This window comes from Psammomys obesus, unplaced genomic scaffold (assembly GCF_907164565.1).
Source record: "Psammomys obesus unplaced genomic scaffold, mPsaObe1.curated_primary_1811, whole genome shotgun sequence".
Taxonomy (NCBI): domain Eukaryota; kingdom Metazoa; phylum Chordata; class Mammalia; order Rodentia; family Muridae; genus Psammomys; species Psammomys obesus.
Genome location: NW_026596134.1, coordinates 26697753 through 26717110, shown reverse-complemented (window position 1 = coordinate 26717110; position 19358 = coordinate 26697753). Strand labels below are relative to the sequence as shown.

Sequence of the window (19358 nt, the reverse complement as noted above, 5' to 3'; positions counted from 1 at the left end):
CAGCTGCTTCATCCCCGACCAGATATCTTTTATAATTTCAGGCTCCTGCCTGCTTTTGTGACATGTTCCTTTTCAAATTTTGTTTTGTTAATTTTATCCGTGTGTCTGTGTGCGTGCCTGCTTGTCCCTGTGTGCGGCGCCTGCGTACAGCGCCTGGGGAGGCCAGAAGAGGGAAGCGGATGTCCTAGAACCAGAGTTACAGGCGATCGTGAGCTGCCCGCTGTGGATGCTGAGAACCAAACCCCAGTCCTCCGCAAGAGCAGCAAGTGCTTTTAACTGCTGAGCTGATCCCCCACACCTCCTTTTCCTTGTCTTGGTGCCCCTAAGGGACCCCCAGCCAGATTTGACAAAGAGGCTCACATTGTGTAGAGACCTGCAGGAAGAGAAGCAGAGTTTTTACTTCCCAGGAGCATTTGGTAATGTCGGGAGGTATTTGCTGGAGGCTGTGGCTTAAGGGACGCTGCTGATGTCCAGTGGGCCGGGGACGGGGGGATAAGTTGCTGCTTGTTGCTCTACAAGATAGCCCGTCCACACCAAACAGGAGTCCCCCGGCCTGAATGACTATTGCTCTGGGGTTGAGAAACCACCATGTAGATGGAAGAGAATGTCTTGTTGCCCTCCCCCCGCCCCAGCATCTTCTCACGTGCACTTTCCCTCTGTCCCAGACAGGACACCCTGTACTTGGAGCAGTCTCCGTGGAACTCACATGCAGTGTCTAGGCAGGCAAGGGGCTGGCCATCAGCTCTGGGACCATCTCTAGCAGAGTCCAAGTGGAACCGATCGTGTTTCTGCTTTCACTCCAGGTTCTGGCTGGCTGTCCAGGATCTCAAGAAGCAACCTCTCCAGGACGTGGCCAAGAGGGTGGAGGAAATCTGGCAGGAGTTTCTAGCCCCCGGAGCCCCGAGTGCAATCAACCTCGATTCTCACAGCTATGAGATAACCAGTCAGAATGTCAAAGATGGAGGGAGATACACATTCGAAGACGCCCAGGTTTGCTCATTGACCCAAATCATTGTGCCATGAGGTGGTCCTTAGCCACTTCACAACTTGACTCTTAACTACAAGTCAGAGGTTTTACGACTTCGGTTAGAACGTCAGCTCTTGCTGCTTATAGGTCAACCAGCAGGGACAATTCCGGATTTAGTGTACGGTGAAATTCGAAGATGGTTTTCTTAGGTTGCGTTACTGGGACTGCACCCTGGGTAAACCCATCCTAAGTTGAAACAGCCTATTAAATGCACTCGCTACATACATCAAAGCTTCTTCGCAGAGCCCTGTGAGGAACCGGCCCTTTCCCTCAGGAGCACAGGCTGAGTGGGAGCTTCTGCTCCCTCACTACCCAGGGTCTAGAAAGAGGATCCTACCTAGCAGCACCAGCCAGGGAAAGATGGATCAGAAGTATGGCTCCCACTCAGTGCCCATGCTTAGGCACCACTGTAAAGTCAGGGTACTGGAAATCAAACCACTATGTGTTGGGGAACCATTTGTCTTTGCTTTATCTTGACCAGGGGGGAAAATGGTTTATGGTCTTTTACACATTCTAAACTCTTCTACGAGGTCAAGAGTAGACTGAAAACAACAGTGTGACACAGGTAAAGTGGGAATAGTGAGCTGCTTGGGTCAAGAGTCAAGCCCATACCTATCTGTGATGCCCGCACTCTGCACCGCTTCCATGGTGACTGCCCCCCCCCCATTCAGTTAGGATTTTCTGAGCAGCTCTGTACTCCAGGGCCTGGATAATGGTGAGAGACACCGCAAAGAACAGATGAAAGCCCCTGTCCTTTGCAAGGCTCAGGGCCAGGTGAGAGACAGGCAAATAAATAGGCTATTTCAGCAGTGTGAAAAGACCCCAAAGGGCTGAGCTCCGGGGTTAAATGAAGACCACAGGAAGGACTCAACCTGCAGGGCATCAGTAGGGTCCTAACAGATCCTGAGGACAGAGAATGTGAGTGGCTTGCCCTGTCATCGACACTCTGTCTCATTTAGGATAGTCTACACAGCTGTACCAACGCAAACAATGACACGAGGCTGTGACCAGTGTCCCTTGTCATTTGGTCAAGATTTCAGACTGAAAACAGCTGTTCACCTCTCTCTTCTCTCTTCCATCATGGACGCCCTGAATGTCTGTGTTGGGCAGATTTGGTTCCACAGCACTCAGTCTGCAGCCTGTGATATCATGAGGGCCTCTTGTTCTTTGTAGCTTTGGATTAAAATCCCTACATCATGAGGACTCTCTCTTTTTTTTTTTCTCCTGGCATATTTTTGTGTATGTATACGTTCTCAAGGACAATATTAATGTGACTCAAAAGGAAAGGGAATGGAGACGCTCTTTGGGGACCCCCTGCACAGATGATCTGAAACACAGAGGCCGTCACGATGATATAAAGGTTATGAAACTTCAGAAAAAAGCACTAGCCAAACCATGATGCTCCCAGTGTCACGCCAAGCACTGTCACCCCAGGAAGGGTTTGCTTTAGCATTTTCTCATGGAAGCTCTTGAGCACAACCAAGGGGAAGGAGAAGGAGCAAACCTTTATGAGCTTTCATCCAACCTCCATGGCCATCATTACAGGAGCCATCTGCTTTTAGCTGCGTCCCCACCTCCATTTTTACCTGCTGCCGTGTTAGGAGAAAACCCTTTCGGTTTTACCACTGCCACGACACCATTAGCACAGTTTAATAAAAATGCCAGTAACTTTTGAATACCATCGGGCAAGTGTACGTAATTTTAATTGTCCCATAAATGATTTTTTAAAACACCATTTAAAACCAGACTCCAAATAAGGGCTGCACAGGGCTGTAGACCAGCATGTGTATTCTTAAATTATACTTTATCTTTCTCTCTCTCCCCTCCCCCACCTCTGTGTATATTAGATGAGGCTGGGCCACCATCACCTCCTCCCATCCCCCCACCCCTGTGCATATTAGACAAAGTTACGTGTTTTACCATATGAAGGTTCTAGCTGATGACCATCATGTTCTTCTGTCATTCATATTTCCTATCAATTGGGTGTTTGATTTTGATATTTAATCGTACTTAGTTTGACATTTGTAGACTTATTGGGCTGTCCTGTCAGAAGACATGCAATGATGTCTCTCTCTCTCTCTCTCTCTCTCTCTCTCTCTCTCTCTCTGTGTATGTGTGTGTGTGTGTGTGTGTGTGTGTGTGTGATATTTTAGCCACTGTCAGTGTTTGTTGCTGAACTCCATTAGTTAATTCGGGTTGTGAAATGGTGATGTTCTCATTTTATCTTTCATTCCTTGTTGATGAGCTGCAAGGCTTCCAAAAGGAGGGATTCCTCTCAACTCCTAGGTTATTACCTAGTACCATCCCTCACACAAGAAGGGCAGGAGAGTATTTGATTCTTTCTCTTTGTTGCTGGTTTCCAACACGAGTGACTTGGTATCATTCGTGTTTGGTGGCTGATGGGAGTTTTTGTTTTGTCTTCAGTGTCTTCTAAACACCTTAGGTATGTTTTATGAATCTGTTTTACTGATTATTTTTATTGATGGGTGGGTTTTACCGTCTCTTGCCAGCTGATACCTTCTGATGTACCTTCATTCATCTTCGATGTCATCCAAATAGCGAGGAGACTCCAAGGCCCTATGCTCTGACCTGGGCCTGGAAAAGGCCATGTCCAATTCTTCTTAGTGGGAAATAATTCCTAGGGGGCCACATTGTGGGCATTTAGTGATCATGGTCACTGAGTTGTTGGGTTATTCTCAGTGGACAGAGTTAGGAAATATATTGCCATTCATAATAAGGATATATTCAGCTGGGCACACCCATAGTTGCAGCAAAAATTGGGAGGCTGAAGCAGGGAGATAGCTTTTTGAGGCTAGTCACCCTTGATCCCGCCTCTATGTGTCTCTGTGTCTGTCTGTCTGTCTCTGTCTCTCTCTGTCTGCCTGTCTGTGTATGTCTGTGTGTAGAAAAAGCGAGATTATGAGTTCATATTGTGTACTTTCAGTTTAGATTTAGAATTATGGGGCTGGATTCTCCTCAGCCTCTTCTTTCTTACCTCCATTCTTCCTTCCTTTATGCTCAGAGCCTGGTCCTTGAAGCCTCCACAGATGAAGTGTAATTACTCATGTGCTCTATGCTACATTTCCAGAGCAGTCTGAGGGCCAGTCAAGGCAATCAGTGGCTGGTTCTTTAACTGCTACAAAGTTGTCTGTGGTGTGGGGGCACCACAGTTCACTTAGACACTCCTCCTCTCCTAGATGCTTGTGTTCTTCCTTCTTCAAAGGGGATTTGATGAGAGAACTTGAAAACTAAGTACATTATGCCTTGATAAGATATTGATTAGCTGGCCTTCATTAGTACAGGTCTATGTGATTTTTTTTTCAGGTACTTCCAAATGCGTTATGTCCCAGGGAGGCCTGTGAGGTACAGGAAGGTGTATCTAGGCTTAACTTCTATAAACTTCAATAAAGCTCTCTTCCCAAGCCAGTCCCCATCCTTAGCCTCTTCCCTGTTGCTCACATATTATACGTGTGTTTCCACAGCTATATAAATGGTCTTCCTCGCAGCCTCAGTTTGGGAATGCCACCTAATGCTCTGGCTGGTTTGACGTCACCTTGCCACAAGCTAGAATCATTCGGGAAGAGGGAATCTCAAATTGAGAAAATGCCCCTACCAGCTACTAAATGCCCCTACTTGCTTTTGATTGACTGATGTGGGAGGACCCAGTCCACTGTGGGTGGGATCATCCCAGGCAGATGATCCTGGGGTGTGGGAGGAAGCAGGGGAAGCAAGCCATGGGAAGCAAGCCGGTAAGCCGCACAACTCTACTGTGTGAGTGTGCGCATGTGTGCTGTGTGTGTCTGTGTGTGCGTGTTTCTTTTCCCTCTTCCAGGTCCTTGCCTTGAGTTCCTACCCTGATTCCCCTCAGTGATGAAGTATGACCTGAGAGTTTTAAGATGAAATAAACCCTTTTCCTCCCCAAGTTTCTTTCCCAAGTTGCTTTGATTACAGTGTTTTTATCACAGCCACAGAAACAATAACTAAGACACCGAAACTCCCTAAGTCTTCCTTCCCTCTTCCACAGTGCAGAGATAAAGCAGAACTTCCACCTGGGGTGAGAGGTGAGGAAGTGAAAAAGAGTCAGATGGCCACGGTGACTGGCCCACAGAAAGAAAGGGAAAACATTTACTGTTTTATTTTCCTAATGGCATTAATGTACTTTATTCTTCTAGGCTGAGCACATTTGACAAAAGTTTCACATACCTGCACACATTAGCACACAGAGATAACCCCTCTTTCGGTATACAGATGTTTCTTGACTTATGATGGGATCCGCTCCAACTCACTCACCATAAATTCAAAATACCCTCAGGTCAAGAGATGGGCTGAATACACTTGACCGACACAGTGTCCAGGCTGGTGCCATGGAGCACTGGTGAGCCTTTGGTTCCGCTTCCCTTGGGATCCTATGGCTGAGCTCTGGCTGTAGCTTGTGCCAGTGCTGCCCAGCTCTAAGAAAGATTACCTGCCACGGTGCCAGCCTGGGAGAAGATCAAAGCTCAGCATATAGTTTGTATGAGGTACATGTAGCCTCCACACAACTTTGAAGTTGAAAGAAAAAAAATGGAAATCAGATTATTTTTCAGAACCGTCCACCATCACTTAGGAGGCCCCTGCACTTCCTCCTTCTTTCTGTTTGGTCTGCCCAGGCTGCAGGCTGAGACACAATGTTAGACTGCATGACTTCAGGGAGTGTTTGCTCATCTGGGTCCTGAGGCTGGGAACTCTGGAGTTAAAATGCCTGTAAGGTGTGTTCCCCGGTGCTGGGCAGCCTCCATCTTGCTGTGTCCCCACATGCAAGCAGAGAAAGCTTTTTGATCTCTTCGTTCTATCAGAACCCAACCCCGTCGTGGGGCTCTACACTATGACCTCATCTAAACATTATTGTATCCCAAAGGCTTCACCTCCATCTAACACCATCATGTGGGAGGCAGGCATTCAAGGGCATGAGCTTTGGAGGGACACAAACCCAGTCCATAGCAGGGTGATTATGAAAATAAGGTGGCTCTGTCTTTTACATTAAATGAGAGGGAAGTAAAAAAAAAAAAACAAAAAAAAAACCTATACTTTCGAGTGGAGCATGGTAGTACATGCCTTTAATTCCAGCACTGGGGAGGCAGAGGCAGAAGGATCTCTGTGAGTTCAAAGCCAGCCTGGTCTACAAGGCAAGTCCAGAATATCCAGGGCTACACAGAGAGACCCTGTCTCAAAATAAATAAATAAATAAATAAATAAATAAATAAATAAATAAATAAATAAATAAGTAAATAAAACAAGAAAGAAAAAGAAACTCTGAACTTTTCATTGGAGGATTAGACAATATAAACTTTAGGCTTGTAGGACATACAGTCTGTGTTACAACTCTTCAGTCATGTCAATCAAAAACAGCTACAATGTTACAATGAGAAAAAAAAGAAAAGACTAGGTATGTGTGACTGTGTCCCCAAAAGTATATATGCTGACAATGAAATTCAACACAAAATTTTTCACACACACGCACACAGGCACACACACACACACAAAACATAATTGTTTTAACTATTTTTTTTAAAGTCCCCGGACCAAGTGCTAGACTTGAGCATGGGCTGTATCAATTTGAACCAAGCAATATAGCATGAAAGTCATTGAAAAGCTTCAATGAAGCAGAAAGACAGAGAGACAGAAATGGTGACTCTACAGCTTCTATGGTGAGTTAAAAAATATTCCATCTTGGTTTGGTCACAGCGACGCTGTGACTAATCTCTGAGCACGTTTCTGTGTCAGCGTGGAGTGGCTCCCAGCAGGAACCAAGCCTGCGGTGCCCCAGCCACGACCTTCCTTACCTTCCTAGCCAGCCCAGTCACCTGTACCAAGCAGAGTGTTACAGCTTCAAAGTCCCCAGAGATAGAAAGGAGGTAAAAAGCCATAACAACCTATGACCCACAAAGGCTATGGATGAGCTTTTCCAGCCTGCTGGCCAGAAGTCTGCAGGTCAGCCCTTCCTAGCTTGGAGTTTTAGTGCTCAGGACTCTTTGGCTCCTCGACACCTGGAGAAACTTGAGTCCTCGAGGCCGGGGCACAGGCCTCATCCTGTGCCTGCCCCATTCTTTTCCTAGATTTAAGTATCTTCTCTCTCACTTAGTTTACCCATCTGCTAAGTGGGGATATTGACCCCTACACCTTTAGAAACACCCTGCTTTGAGCCAGGCTACCACAGTAAGTCCCGAGACAGTGGCCCACAAACATGAAAACACACACCTAATGCTGGCAACCAGCAGGCAGATGAAGAGAGACAGGCGTGGCTATTGAATCTCTGGTTGTGTTCTTCATCTGACCACATGCAGTAGAGGAAGGCATGCTTGCTTCCTGGGAGCGTTTCACACAACACTCTACCAGCATTTGCTGCTCCATTGGGCTCTTCTGACCACTGGGCGGAGACCAAACCTTCCATAAAGGCCTGTGGGCTGTGGCTATAGCCCTCAGCTGTTTTCTCTGTTGTTCTGTATTTCATAGATTTGGAAGACAAATGGGCCACGGGTTGTTTTTAAGGGCTGGATTTCTCTGCTCTCAGCTGCCTGGTATCAGTGAACCTAGCACTGTTCTAACTTGCACTGGGGTGCTTGGTCTCTTATTCCCCAGCCTCCTCATCTGTAAAATGAAGATGAACTCTTTCCACAGCCTACTAAGGATTTTAGAAAGCTCAGACGACCTAGGAGCTCTGAAAATTCTTTGAAAGGATTAAAAAGTGCTATATAGACTTGTAAGTGTGACCTCACAAGAAACAGTGGCTCTAGTATTCCTCGGTGCCTTATGAGATCAAAAACTAATTCTAAGCAGCTCGCAGTGGCACACTCCTCTAATTCCAACACTGGAGAGGTAGAAGGGGGTGGTCCTCTGTGAGTTCAAGGCCAGCTTGGGCTTCACATGGAGTTCCAGGCCAAGAGGGCCTCCGCAGTGAAGCACTGTCTCAAAGTAAACAAACAGATAAAGGAATTCTGCCAGCAAGGCTGCTCTTGCAGAAAAGCTTATAAGGACCAGACCCAAACTAGACATGGTGGTGGTTCGCACCGCTAGGCCCAGCACTTGGAAGCAGAAAGACTGACATGAGTTCAAAGCCATAGTGAGGTCTAGCCCAGCCTGGGCTATACAGGGTCACGTCTGCTTTAATAAAAAAAAAAGGAAACCAAAATGGGGAGGTCCTTACGTGTCCCACTACAGGACTCGAACATGCTCATCCAGGAAAACACGGGAGAGGTAAATCAGATGTTCAATCAGAAGGCTGGGGTTGGACAGAGACCTGACTCTTAGGGATCGCTTTTAGTGCCTTGTTAGCAGGTTTAAGGGGAGATAAGTCACAGAAAGTATACAAAGCTAAGGCCTCCTTGGGGACATTTGTCTCCTTTGTGAACCCCTGTGGGCTCTAAAAGGTGACAGGAGTCATGACCAGCCTGATGGCCACGTAGCCTGTTTTTAAAGCCTCGGGGTAGCCAAGGATAGTCTAAGGACTATGTCTCTAGGTCATTCGATCATTTCTCTAGTCACCATCTATTGATTTTGTGACCATCCATCCGCCATTTGAGTTGGGTAACCTTGACCTGTGTGGGACAACCTCTACGGTGAAATTATACAGGAAACAGGAGGTCTGAGTGGCTCGTAGCCATAGCCATAAGACAGAGCTTGCTTCAAAGTGCATCATTCTTTACAAATGAAACAAACAGGGCACTGAGATCGGGTTGGGTTGGAAACCTGTCCTTCAAGTGGACTGACAGGTGAATCGAATGGACCAGCCTCCCCCAATAGGCTTTAAGGCGTGTATATTCTCACCTTGCCTTCTTAGCTGTCCAAGCTCCACTGCCTCCCTAACCTATGTTAATGCTGACACATCCACCCCCATCCTATAACTGGAATGTCTGGACCTTTGCTGGGAGCAGGAATTGGTTTTCTTTGCCTTTTGCAAGTTCCTATCTGCACTAGGACACCACTCTGTGGGTGTGGGGGGGGGGTGTGGGGGGGGGTCACGTATTTCAAAAATGCGTGTCTTGCCAGGCCCGGTGGCTCCTGCCTGTCATCAGAGACAAGAAAACTGCTTCAAGTCTGAGACTGACATACATAGCGAGTTCCAGACCAACCAGGGATAGCACAGCCCTGCCCCCACAAACAAGCAGACAAGCCAACCAACCAGTGTTCCGGGAACCATAATACTGTTAGCTTTGCCGATCATAGTAAAGCGGAGGGTGCAATTTGTTCTCTCAGCCTTAAACTTCAAAGAGCCTTAGGAGCAACCATAGCAATCAGTAAGGACCAGCTAAATTATGTTTCTAATTCTTAAGTTCAGCAAAACTTGGAATGTTCAGGATGTGCCATATGTTCAGGGCGCTGGAAATCTGCAGCTGTATAGGCAGGTCCCTTTCTGGAAACAGCCCTCAATCTAAGGGACCAGAACTGTCTGCAGTCCACATCCCTTCATGGAATGGTCAAAGACTTTAAGGCCAGAGTGACATCTGGGTGATAAAAGTCATCATCCATTCTACACCCGCCGTAGGCAGACAGGAAGCGTCTAGTCGGAAGGGTCTGTAACTCTGTAAACGTACATGATTAAGACCAGTTTGATGGAGGGATGCAAGGCCTCGAGCCTTTGCATTGCCTAAAAGCCAAAGTGTAGTGGGGTAACCTTTCGTGTCACGGTGATAATCACGTTGCATTGTAGGCCCATTTCCTGCTTCCGTCCTCTGTTTGAAAGCATTTCCTGGTTCACCATGGGCCACGCTTTCACTGTCTTTACTGAGGAACCCCGCCACAGCTTGCTTCAGAGGTTACTCACTGTATTCTGTGGGTGGTGTTATTTTAGGGAGACAAGCGGTAGAGGGAGGGATGAGTTTGCGAAGAACAAATCAGTTGTGTGTGAGTGCGTCCTGTTTATTACCAGGAGTTCCTGGAGAGAAGGAAGCAAAGAATTGAACTCCACAATGTCTTTGTTGCTCATGCTGAGCATAGATTTCTAGTACTAAACCCTTAAAGAGGGGAGGAAAAAAAAGCAGTTTTCTGTGTTAATATTTGGGGAGAAGCTCTCTTTGTTACCCTTATCTCAGAGTAGGCATTGAACATTAAACCCCTCTGTCTTGGTATAGCGGAACTTCCAGACCTGCCAGCAATATAAATAACGATACCAGGGCTTTTCAATATTTTAAAGCTTAGGCCTTTTAGCTGGGCAAATTCCCAACTACCTATCCAGCTTAAACTGATTAATCCTGGAGCTATATCCTGGTGTGTGGCTAGCTATACCTTGTGGCTCCTATGACATCCGTCTGTTGACCTCCACGTCTCTCTAGAGACTCTCCCCGCTTTGCTTTCTTCTCCCAGAGTCCCACTGACTTCCGGAAGTTCTGCCCTCCACTTTCTGCCTAGCTATTGGCTGTAAGATCTTTATTTCAACCAAAGGCAAGTGAGGAAGGACACATATTTACAAAATATAAAACTGGTGATGAGCCGTAGAAATAACAATACCAAGACCCAGCTAGTACTTAGCTCTCTGGCTAATACTTAGCTCTCTGCCCGTTTAGCAATCAACAATTGAATACACAGAGACACACCTTCACACAATGTACCCCAACACCTTGGGGTACACTTAAGTTGTATCTATGCTATCTCACGTAGGGTGAAAGCAAGGGATCATTTTTCTCTCACAGGCAGTCACGTGTGACTTTCAAATAACCCCCTATGTGGAAACAAGAGGGCCCCAGGTCTGTTAGCTCAAGAAATCCAAACGGACCCTCTCGTTTAAGATCCACGTGATCCTAAAACAGCCATTCAAGGCTGCATCCCTGCAGCTGGGGATGTAGCTTACTCGTAGAGAACTTGCCTAGAAGGTACACGGAAGGACCCAGTACTGCAAAAAGCCAAACAACAGCTACCAATCTGGCCTGACTAGTCCCATTGCTATCCATGCTGCCCCCATTTCCGTCCTCTTTGCTTACTGAGCAGACACTGAGACGCTGTTTGCTTCAAGTCCTACCCACCACAGTGTGTTCTGTCCCCTAAGACCGGTCTTGAGATAATTGAATTTTCCATAGGCTTCAGCTGACCACGCCTAAGGCTTAAAGATCTTTGGTTAGAGACAGTGAAGAGTCTCTTGAAAGAGGAGGCTCAAAGATTCAGATTTGCACCTCAGAGGCGAGTTGCTTGTGATCTGCTCTTGTACAAGATGCCAGGGTCTGGGTCTTTGCCGTTAACCATTGCTCACAGCGGTGATGGTGGATGGCTGTCAAAGGGGAATGGCAAGAGGTGCTCATACCAGGCATCAGGCTGACTCAGCTGTAAGCCCTGAGAAGGAAGCACCACCCCACCCCTCACCAGGGTGCAGCTGGTGAGCACCCTGTATCTCAGCCTAGAGACAATGCTTCCCTTCTGAACGCAAGTGACAGCCAATGGAAAGACAAAAGCCTTGGAAATCGACACATCAAGGTGGGAGGAGCATGGCCTCTGGGTTCAAATGCTGGCTCTCTAGGAGTAAGCCACCTACCTGGTGTAGTTTCAGTAGCCTTGTCTGTAAAATGGGGCGATTTAATCACTATTTCAGCGCTATCAGCGTCACAACTAAGTGCAGCTAAACTTTTCCCGGGTCCTCTTTGTTCCAAACCCCTCCTTTTCTCCGGAATATCTCCCCCGCCCCACACACACATGCCTTCCGTCTCATGCTCCTCGCCTCGTGAGGTACACAATCACAGCACAAGGGTATCATTATTACCTGGCATGTATAATCATTTTGTAGTGCTCCTCTTCTATTTCTGCACTGAAAGTGTGATTGGCAGGGCTAGAAACAGGCCAAGTGGGGACTTGAATCCAAGCCTTTGGCTCTGGTCCCAGCTCCTTCTCCTTTGCCCCTGATATGCATCACATTCTGCCCCTTGTTTTCCTTCCAGGGACCTGACAGCTCCCCAAGTATGGCTATTAGACCAGGAAGCTTAGGAATGGAGGGCCACAGTGAGGCGCAGACACCTGCAGAAAGAAAAATAGGACACTTGAAAAATCACAAGGAGGGCCCTTAGCTTCTGTGCACATTCCCACCGAGTGGTTCCCGCTCCAGGAAGATGTTCTAAAGCCGGAAGATGAGGTCTGTGCTTAGAAGAAGAGAGCCCAGTGCTTAGAAGAAGACATGATGCTCTTAAGAGGTTCAGCTGCTCAGGCGTGCTTGTAGCCCCAAGGCTCTCGACACTCATCTGAATAACCCCCCGACACCCACACACCCACCCACACACCCACACATATTCATACACCTCTCACCAGAGTCCCAGTGTTTTTGTCTAAAAAGAAAAGGCTCTCACCACAAGATGTTGATTTGGAGCAGGTGTGGTCTGGAGGCAGCCGATATCGCTGGCTCGTCCCAGCCCTTGCATGTTTCCTAGACCCTTGACTGACTTTTTCTTGGCCATCTTGCTTGTGCCTCGGAATCCCAGGCAAGCAGAGAACATATCTACAGAGCAGCCACGCCCACGGAGGGAAAATGATGGAACTGTGTCTCAGAGGGACATCCCTGCACCCCACCTGTTCATCACTGAAGGGATGCGAGTCTTTCCCACTGCCGGAAGGTGTGTGGCTAAGATGTCTGTGTGGCTTAGGTTCTAAAGTACTGGTTTCTTAATAGAGACAGAGTCACCCCTGTTCTCCCTGCAGGGGCTGTCCCAGGGGTCAGGTGTGGCCATGGTGTGGCTCTGCCTTTTTGTAGCCAGCCTTCCTCAGCTCAATCTATCCAGTGAGATGGGGGGAAGGGTGGATAGTTGATAAGCTGGAGGGAAAGGAAGGGAAGCCAGGGCAGGACAAGGAGTCAAGAGCAGGCAAAAGAAGAAAGGAATGGGCTTTTTCTGGAGCCCATTTCCTCAGCCCGGACTTGGCTGGGTTCTCCAGTGGCTCCCATGTACTGGGCAGATACTAGATATACATTTCCCTTAGGACCAGTTGTCGGCAGAATGGTGAAAACACACCAGAACCCCTCATAAATCAGCAGAGGTCACTGCCAAGAGCTTTGTACACTTGCTGTCCCTGGCAGTGATAAACTCATTGCATTTGGGAAATGGCCAGAGACCCTGAGTCTGATCTTAATTCTCATTCCCAGAAAAATCTCAGCTCTGGGCTCACCCACCCTCTGTTTACTGTCTTTGTGTTTCCTAGACAAAGCTGGAAGGAGCACATTTTCCTGACATCAAAGGCAACATTTCTTTGTTTTGGGGAGGAGGGACAGGACAAGGGAGTCACTGAATCCCTAGCCTGTGGGAAAGCCAGGTCCAGGCCAGGAAGGAGCCGGAGCCCCGGCCCCCATTGGGGACCTGGGAGATCTGCAGAGTGTCAAAAGCCTGTTTTTGTCAGACCTGAATGCTAGGGATACTCTTGTCCGCCCCCCCTTCTCTCTGTGTGTGTCTGTCTGTCCATGTAGGGTGATTTGAGACTCTGTAATGCCAGTAAAAAGTTGGTAGCAGGGCTGGTGGGGACCAGACCATGGCATCCACCCTCTAGCATCCTGTGCTTCCATCGTCTGCCTTCCCTCATACTGTCCACTGTATGACTTTGGAGCTGGCTACTTAGGGAAGGTAACAGCAGTGTCCACACTTTTCCCTGGATCCACACCGATGCATGCATGCCTTTGGAGAGCGAGCCTTTGCCGGATGCTTGCCTTGGATTGCCTGGCCTGTCACACTGAGCCAGCTCTTTCCCTCAGGAGCTACAGAGCTGAGACACACCCCATCTGTGTCTGCTCGGATCTTCCTGCCTTGAACAGGCATTTTCCAGGAGATGGGCCACCTTTGCCCACCCAGAGAGATCAGTTTAGCCCCAGTCACACCCATGCATAGCAGCTCTTCTTGGACACCTCTGTAATCCTTAGCTCAAATGGCTATGTGCATTTTGGTGAAAAAAATCTGTCTATAAATTCTAAGCTATGTGTCAACAAAGTTCTTTTTGTCTTATTCAGACTATAACCTCATGGTATCAGACTCAGGGCCTGGCACCTACTAGATGCTCAATAAAATATCTGGTGAATGAATGAAGCACTGAGTAAGCATTTAAACATTTGCCTTTTCCTCCTGTATTTCAGTTGACAGGGCATTTTTTGTTAACGAACCAAGATTTTCTTGGCTACAGTGAGATAATGGGAATTAAGCAGATCAGGGTTGAAGTTTGCTGAGGCCAGAAGGGCCAGGCTAGGGGGTGTCTTTTTCTACCTTGTAGGGAAGAAGAGAGTCATTGTGAAGCATTATATATTCAGGATTTAGATTCCTAGGAGCCATAAGAAGCAGAGATTCATTCTTTTAAAGAGATTTGGAGAGGGTCCAAGTTTTGGGACGGGCCTTTGCGGGTGACTTGGGGGCTACCTGGCTCTGTTGGCCAAAGATAATGCTTGATACAAAAAGGAAAGGAAAAGAAAGGGAGGAGAGGGGAGGGAAAGGAAGGGAAGGAAAGGGAAGGGGAGGAAGGAGAGGAAAGGAAAAGAAAAAAAAGGAAGAAAAGACAAGACAGTAAGCCATCTTTGTTCAGAGTTAACATTTGCACCTATGATTTTAATGGAAGAGCAATTCAGAGACATCAAATGAAAGCAAAGACCAATGACACCCCTGGGTCTGGAGCCGAGGAGGATGTTTGAGCCTAGAAGTTCACACCCCTTTGTGGGGCGTATGATCCTGACTCTCCTTGCGTACAGAATAAGTAAGCGGATGCTTAGACCAAACCTAAACTAAAGCAAGCATGGAGCCTGCAAACTTGAACATGAAACTCAAGCAAGCATTTCAGTGAACCAAGGCGCTATGCATTAGCGTGTTTTCCGTTTCTGTGACAAAACTACTTGAGGATGAGTATTTCACAGAGTGGAAAACTTTACTTGGTTCAGCTTTGGAGCCTGAACTGTAGTAAGATCAGGCAACGCTATCTGTTGGGGCTCTGGCGAGGGCACGTCTCCTGTGTCTGAATGTGGCAGGGAGAATGTGTATGAGGAGTGTGGGTACGAGGGACGCAGAACCCAGCCTTTGTCTTCTTGTCACAACTTGCTGCTGCAGGCGCTGACTGGATTCTGAGCCTTTGGGGAGCATGCTTAAGCTCCACCCACCGCACAGTGTAAATTCAACTGAATGTTTGACCCTGTGATGGATGGGATGAAGATACACTGCCCCCATCATCCAGAGATTTAAACTAGGCTGGAGAGCTGGATATTTCCATGAGGTTTTCAGAAAACAACAACAACAAAAAACCCTCAGTTTTTAAAATGAGAAACACGAGCCAACTCTGAGGCAGCCACTGCTACATTTCTCCTTGTCCCCTGCCGTGGGTCTGTTTCTGTTGGTGAGGATGTGCCACCCAGGTTTTGAAAATATGGGGCATCTTAGGGAGGATGAAACTGATCCCATGATCTTTTGGGGTTCAACTGAAGATGGGCTGCAAAAGCTTCTCACATAACCAAAACATTTCTTGTATTCCATTTTCATTTTCTTCATTTGATTTTTCACTATTTATAATCGACAAGTTAAAAAGCCATTTATCTTCATGATGTTTTGACACATATATACATTGAAAAATGCCTGAATCAAGTAACTCAACGTACATGTTATTCCACATACTTAGTTTTTTGGTTAAAAATATTTAAATCAAAATTTCAAAATTACCACATATGATAGCCCCAATATGAACTATAGATACCCCAAACTTATTCCTCCTGTTTAAACAAAATGATCCTCTGTGGCCCAGCATCCCCAAGCCTTCCTGCCCTGAACCCATCGGTCCCCAGCAGCCATCATTCTCTCTCTGATTCTGTGACTCCACATTTAGGGAGAGTTGGGCAGCATTTGTTATACTGTGCCTGGCTTCATCTACCTAGTTTCACCTACACTGTAATAAATGACAGATTTTCTTCTCAAGGCTGAAGAGTGTCCCATTGTGTGTGTGTGTGTGTGTGTGTGTGTGTGTGTGTGTGTGTGTGTGTAAAATAATATTTCTCATATTTCCTTTATCGTTCATAAGCTGCTAGGCACCTTGAGTAAGTCTGTATCTTGGCTATGTAGTCAAGCTTTTATGCTGGGTAGGGAAGAGTCTTGGTGCAGCCTAGCCATTGTTCCAGGATTCTCTAGCTATGCTACTTAAAAAAATATCAGTCTCCCACTCCAACTCCAAGGGCTAAAAAGAGGGCTCAGCACTTATGAGGTTTGGACTCTCCCCTAGAGAACCCAGGTTTGATTCCCAGCACCCACATGGCTGCTCACCACTGTCAGTCCCAGCGGATCTGACACTCTCTTCTAGTCCCCTTGGGCACTACATGCTCATGGTACACACACATATATGCAGGCAAAACACCCATACATTTAAAAATAAAGTACACATGAAGAAAAAAAATGTGCCCCCCCCCAACTGATGTGAGGTTCTACCTCCTCCAGACATGGTGTTCTCTGGGAAGAGAAGCCAGCAAGAAGTCCCCAAGAGTAATCCTGACTTTCAGCTAGGCTAGCTCTCCTCACTGACCAGCCCTCCATTTTCTCTGGCACTAAGGCCTTTGACCAGCTTCCCGGAGGGACAGTGAGCACCATAGGGGCTAACCTTTCTTTACCAGACCAGCTGCTAGCTAACGCTCTGCCGTCTCTCACGGCTCACTCTCCCTCCCAGTAGCACTGCTCAGACAAGCAATCCCTTTTTCCCCTGTCTCTCGAGGGGCCAGGATTATCTGCCTTTGACAAGGAAAGAATAGACTGTGGCTACAGAATTTAGCTGCAAGTCAGGGCTCATACTCTTGGCCAAGGCCATGGATCCTCTCAGAGCCTTGGAGGTGAAGTGCAGCTTGCCACCACGTCTCCTTCTCCTAGATGCCACCCTTAGGCCTGGCATATATGCTGTGCGCTCCATGATCCACCTTCCAGGTCAAGATGAAGGTCCTAATGTGCACAAACTGATTCAATTATATTGTTGTTTCCAGGTGTGTGTGTGTGTGTGTGTGTGTGTGTGTGTGTGTGTGTGTGTGCGCGCGCTCACAAGCATTTGCATGTGCATATCATGCTGTGTAGACATATAGAGAGGCCATCGGAGAATGTTAAGTATCCTGTCCTATTAGTCTCCATTTTCTTGCGGCCATGTCTCACTGATCTTGAAACTAGGCTGGCAGCCAGCAAGCCCCAGAGATCCAGCCCTCCTCTCTCTGGCCCCTACTGCACTGGGAGCGTGGGTGCACACACAGCTATGCCCAGCTTTTTGCATGGATGCTGGGAGTTCAAACTCAGGGTCTCATGTTCACACAGTAACAGCTCTTACCCACTGAGCCATCTCCTCAGACTCTCTGGGCTATTTTTTTTTTTCTGAGTTGGACTTTTTATTTAGAGACACTTGTAGACTCCCAGAAAGTTGTTAAAGAATGTAGAGATAGGCCGTTTACCCAACTCTCCCATGGTGGCATCTTGCCAAATTGTAGTAGAGTATTAGACTTGTGGTAATGTTGCAGCAACCCTCTCCTGGTTTTATTCAGGTTTACCAGTTGTACTTGCACTCGTGTGTGGCGTGCACTTCATTCCTCACAGCTATCTCACTTGTATACATGTGTCAAGATATGGAACCACCCATCACCACGGCTTATTAGTAACAATCAATTTCCCCCATTCCCAACCATTGGCCATCATTAATCTGTTCTCCATTTCTCTAATTCATCCTTTTTAAGAATGTTCTCTAAATGGAATCAAGCGACACAATTGAGGACCAACTTTTTCATCATACCTCCCCAGTTTTGGGAATATAGCACTAGTTCGTACTGCTGTTACTGTAGCTTTAACTATCGCACACCCCAGCACGACACCCAGGCCCAATTACAGATCCTCTGAGATATGAACCTCAGCAATGTCTTGCATGACAAGAGAAAATGCCGTTTTTTGTTTGTTCTTTATTCACGTTTCTTCTTGGTTCACGTGTGTTGTAGGAGAGGTGGGACAAATTGCAGTTTTCCTAGCTCTGTTCAGACATACCTTCGTTCCTTTGTCCACCCACCCCAGGTCAGCTGGCTTGCTGTTTCCTTTAGCTCCCACTGAGAGTTCTTTCTTGTGTCTCCCTCCTCCCCTCCTTCCCCAGGAGCACATCTACAAGCTGATGAAGAGCGACAGCTATGCCCGCTTCCTGCGATCCAACGCTTACCAGGATCTGTTGCTGGCCAAGAAGAAGGTATCTTGGGAAGGGCAAGCTTGCCTTTCTTAGCACTGTTGACTCTCGCTGCTGCTTGCTGCTGGTGTGAAATGAGAATCTCATTCCTTGGGTTTTATTTCTTTCTTTTCTTTTCTTCTCTCCCCTCCTCTGTCTGCTCCCCTCCAGTCAAAAACAGGGAGGAAGGGTGACAGTTCCAGCTTCCCCTGATATTAAGGATATGGCATTCTGCCTCAGTGTTCCCATTGCCTCTGTCTGCCTGTTTTACCTACAGAGAGAGGAGTGTGATCAAACAGCATTGCCACAGAGTCTCAGGTTGGCAGTGACCCAAGCAAATCTCTTAGGAAAGGGTATCTGAGAGACTTCCTCTGCCATTTCCATCCAGTCATTCCCAACGGTCCCACCCTCTTCCACCAGACTAGAAAGGGAACGTATGAAGTGAGGACTGGGGTAGCCCCCTCCTGGGAAAGAAAGCCATGCTCGTTTTGAGGGGCTCTACCAGATATCTGAATAATCAACGAGACTGGGCATTGGCTCCTCCTTACCATGCTTTCTTCTGAAGTTTTTCCCAGTCCTTTCAAACAGGTAGTAACCACATTTCAATCAATCCCTCCTCTTCCACTTGGAATTAAATCATGGACCTTATAGGCCTTGGAGTCTTAGCTCACAGAGCTCCAAGACCCTCTGCATGCAGGTAGTGAGGGTGCCTGGAACCGGGACACATTAAGCTCGATTTTCAGGGGAAGGAATGCAGAACAGTACGTAGGGCTCAGAAAGGGCGGGACAAGAGACAGGGCTTGCGAGTCTGAAAACCTGCCAGTCCTCTGTCCACCTCAGCTCCAACCCGAAGCCCATGTGTGGTTACGTGTGGCTCAGTACCACTTCATTCTCACCACGCAGACACACTGACACACAAGAACACACACATACATGCAGAGAGAAGGACGCACACAAACACACAGACACAGACACACACACACGTATAAACACATTTCTTCTTCCCACCTCATCTCTGAACCCTATCCCCAAGCATGTAGTTACCCATGCACAGGTTTTCTTTCTGTAAGGTTGCCTCTCAGCCTCACACCCTTCTCTGTGTTTTGGCAACTGTATGTCGTGTTTGCCTGTCTGCCTATCTGGTTGGTACCATGTAACTCCAGAGTCCTGAGGAGCATTTACTTCCACCTTGCTGTTCTTACACGACCCT

General features: G+C 47.3%; 1 protein-coding gene across 3 annotated transcripts in view; it reads left to right on the top strand.

The window, feature by feature from the left end:
- Rgs6 (regulator of G protein signaling 6) overlaps window positions 1–19358 on the top strand; it is a 420077-nt gene that overhangs the window by 377894 nt on the left and 22825 nt on the right. For all 3 annotated transcript variants that reach the window (XM_055593079.1, XM_055593078.1, XM_055593077.1), the window contains exons 14-15: window positions 804–990; window positions 18083–18172. In XM_055593079.1, coding sequence (XP_055449054.1) covers window positions 804–990; window positions 18083–18172 — 277 coding nt within the window. The remainder of the gene's footprint in view (window positions 1–803; window positions 991–18082; window positions 18173–19358) is intronic.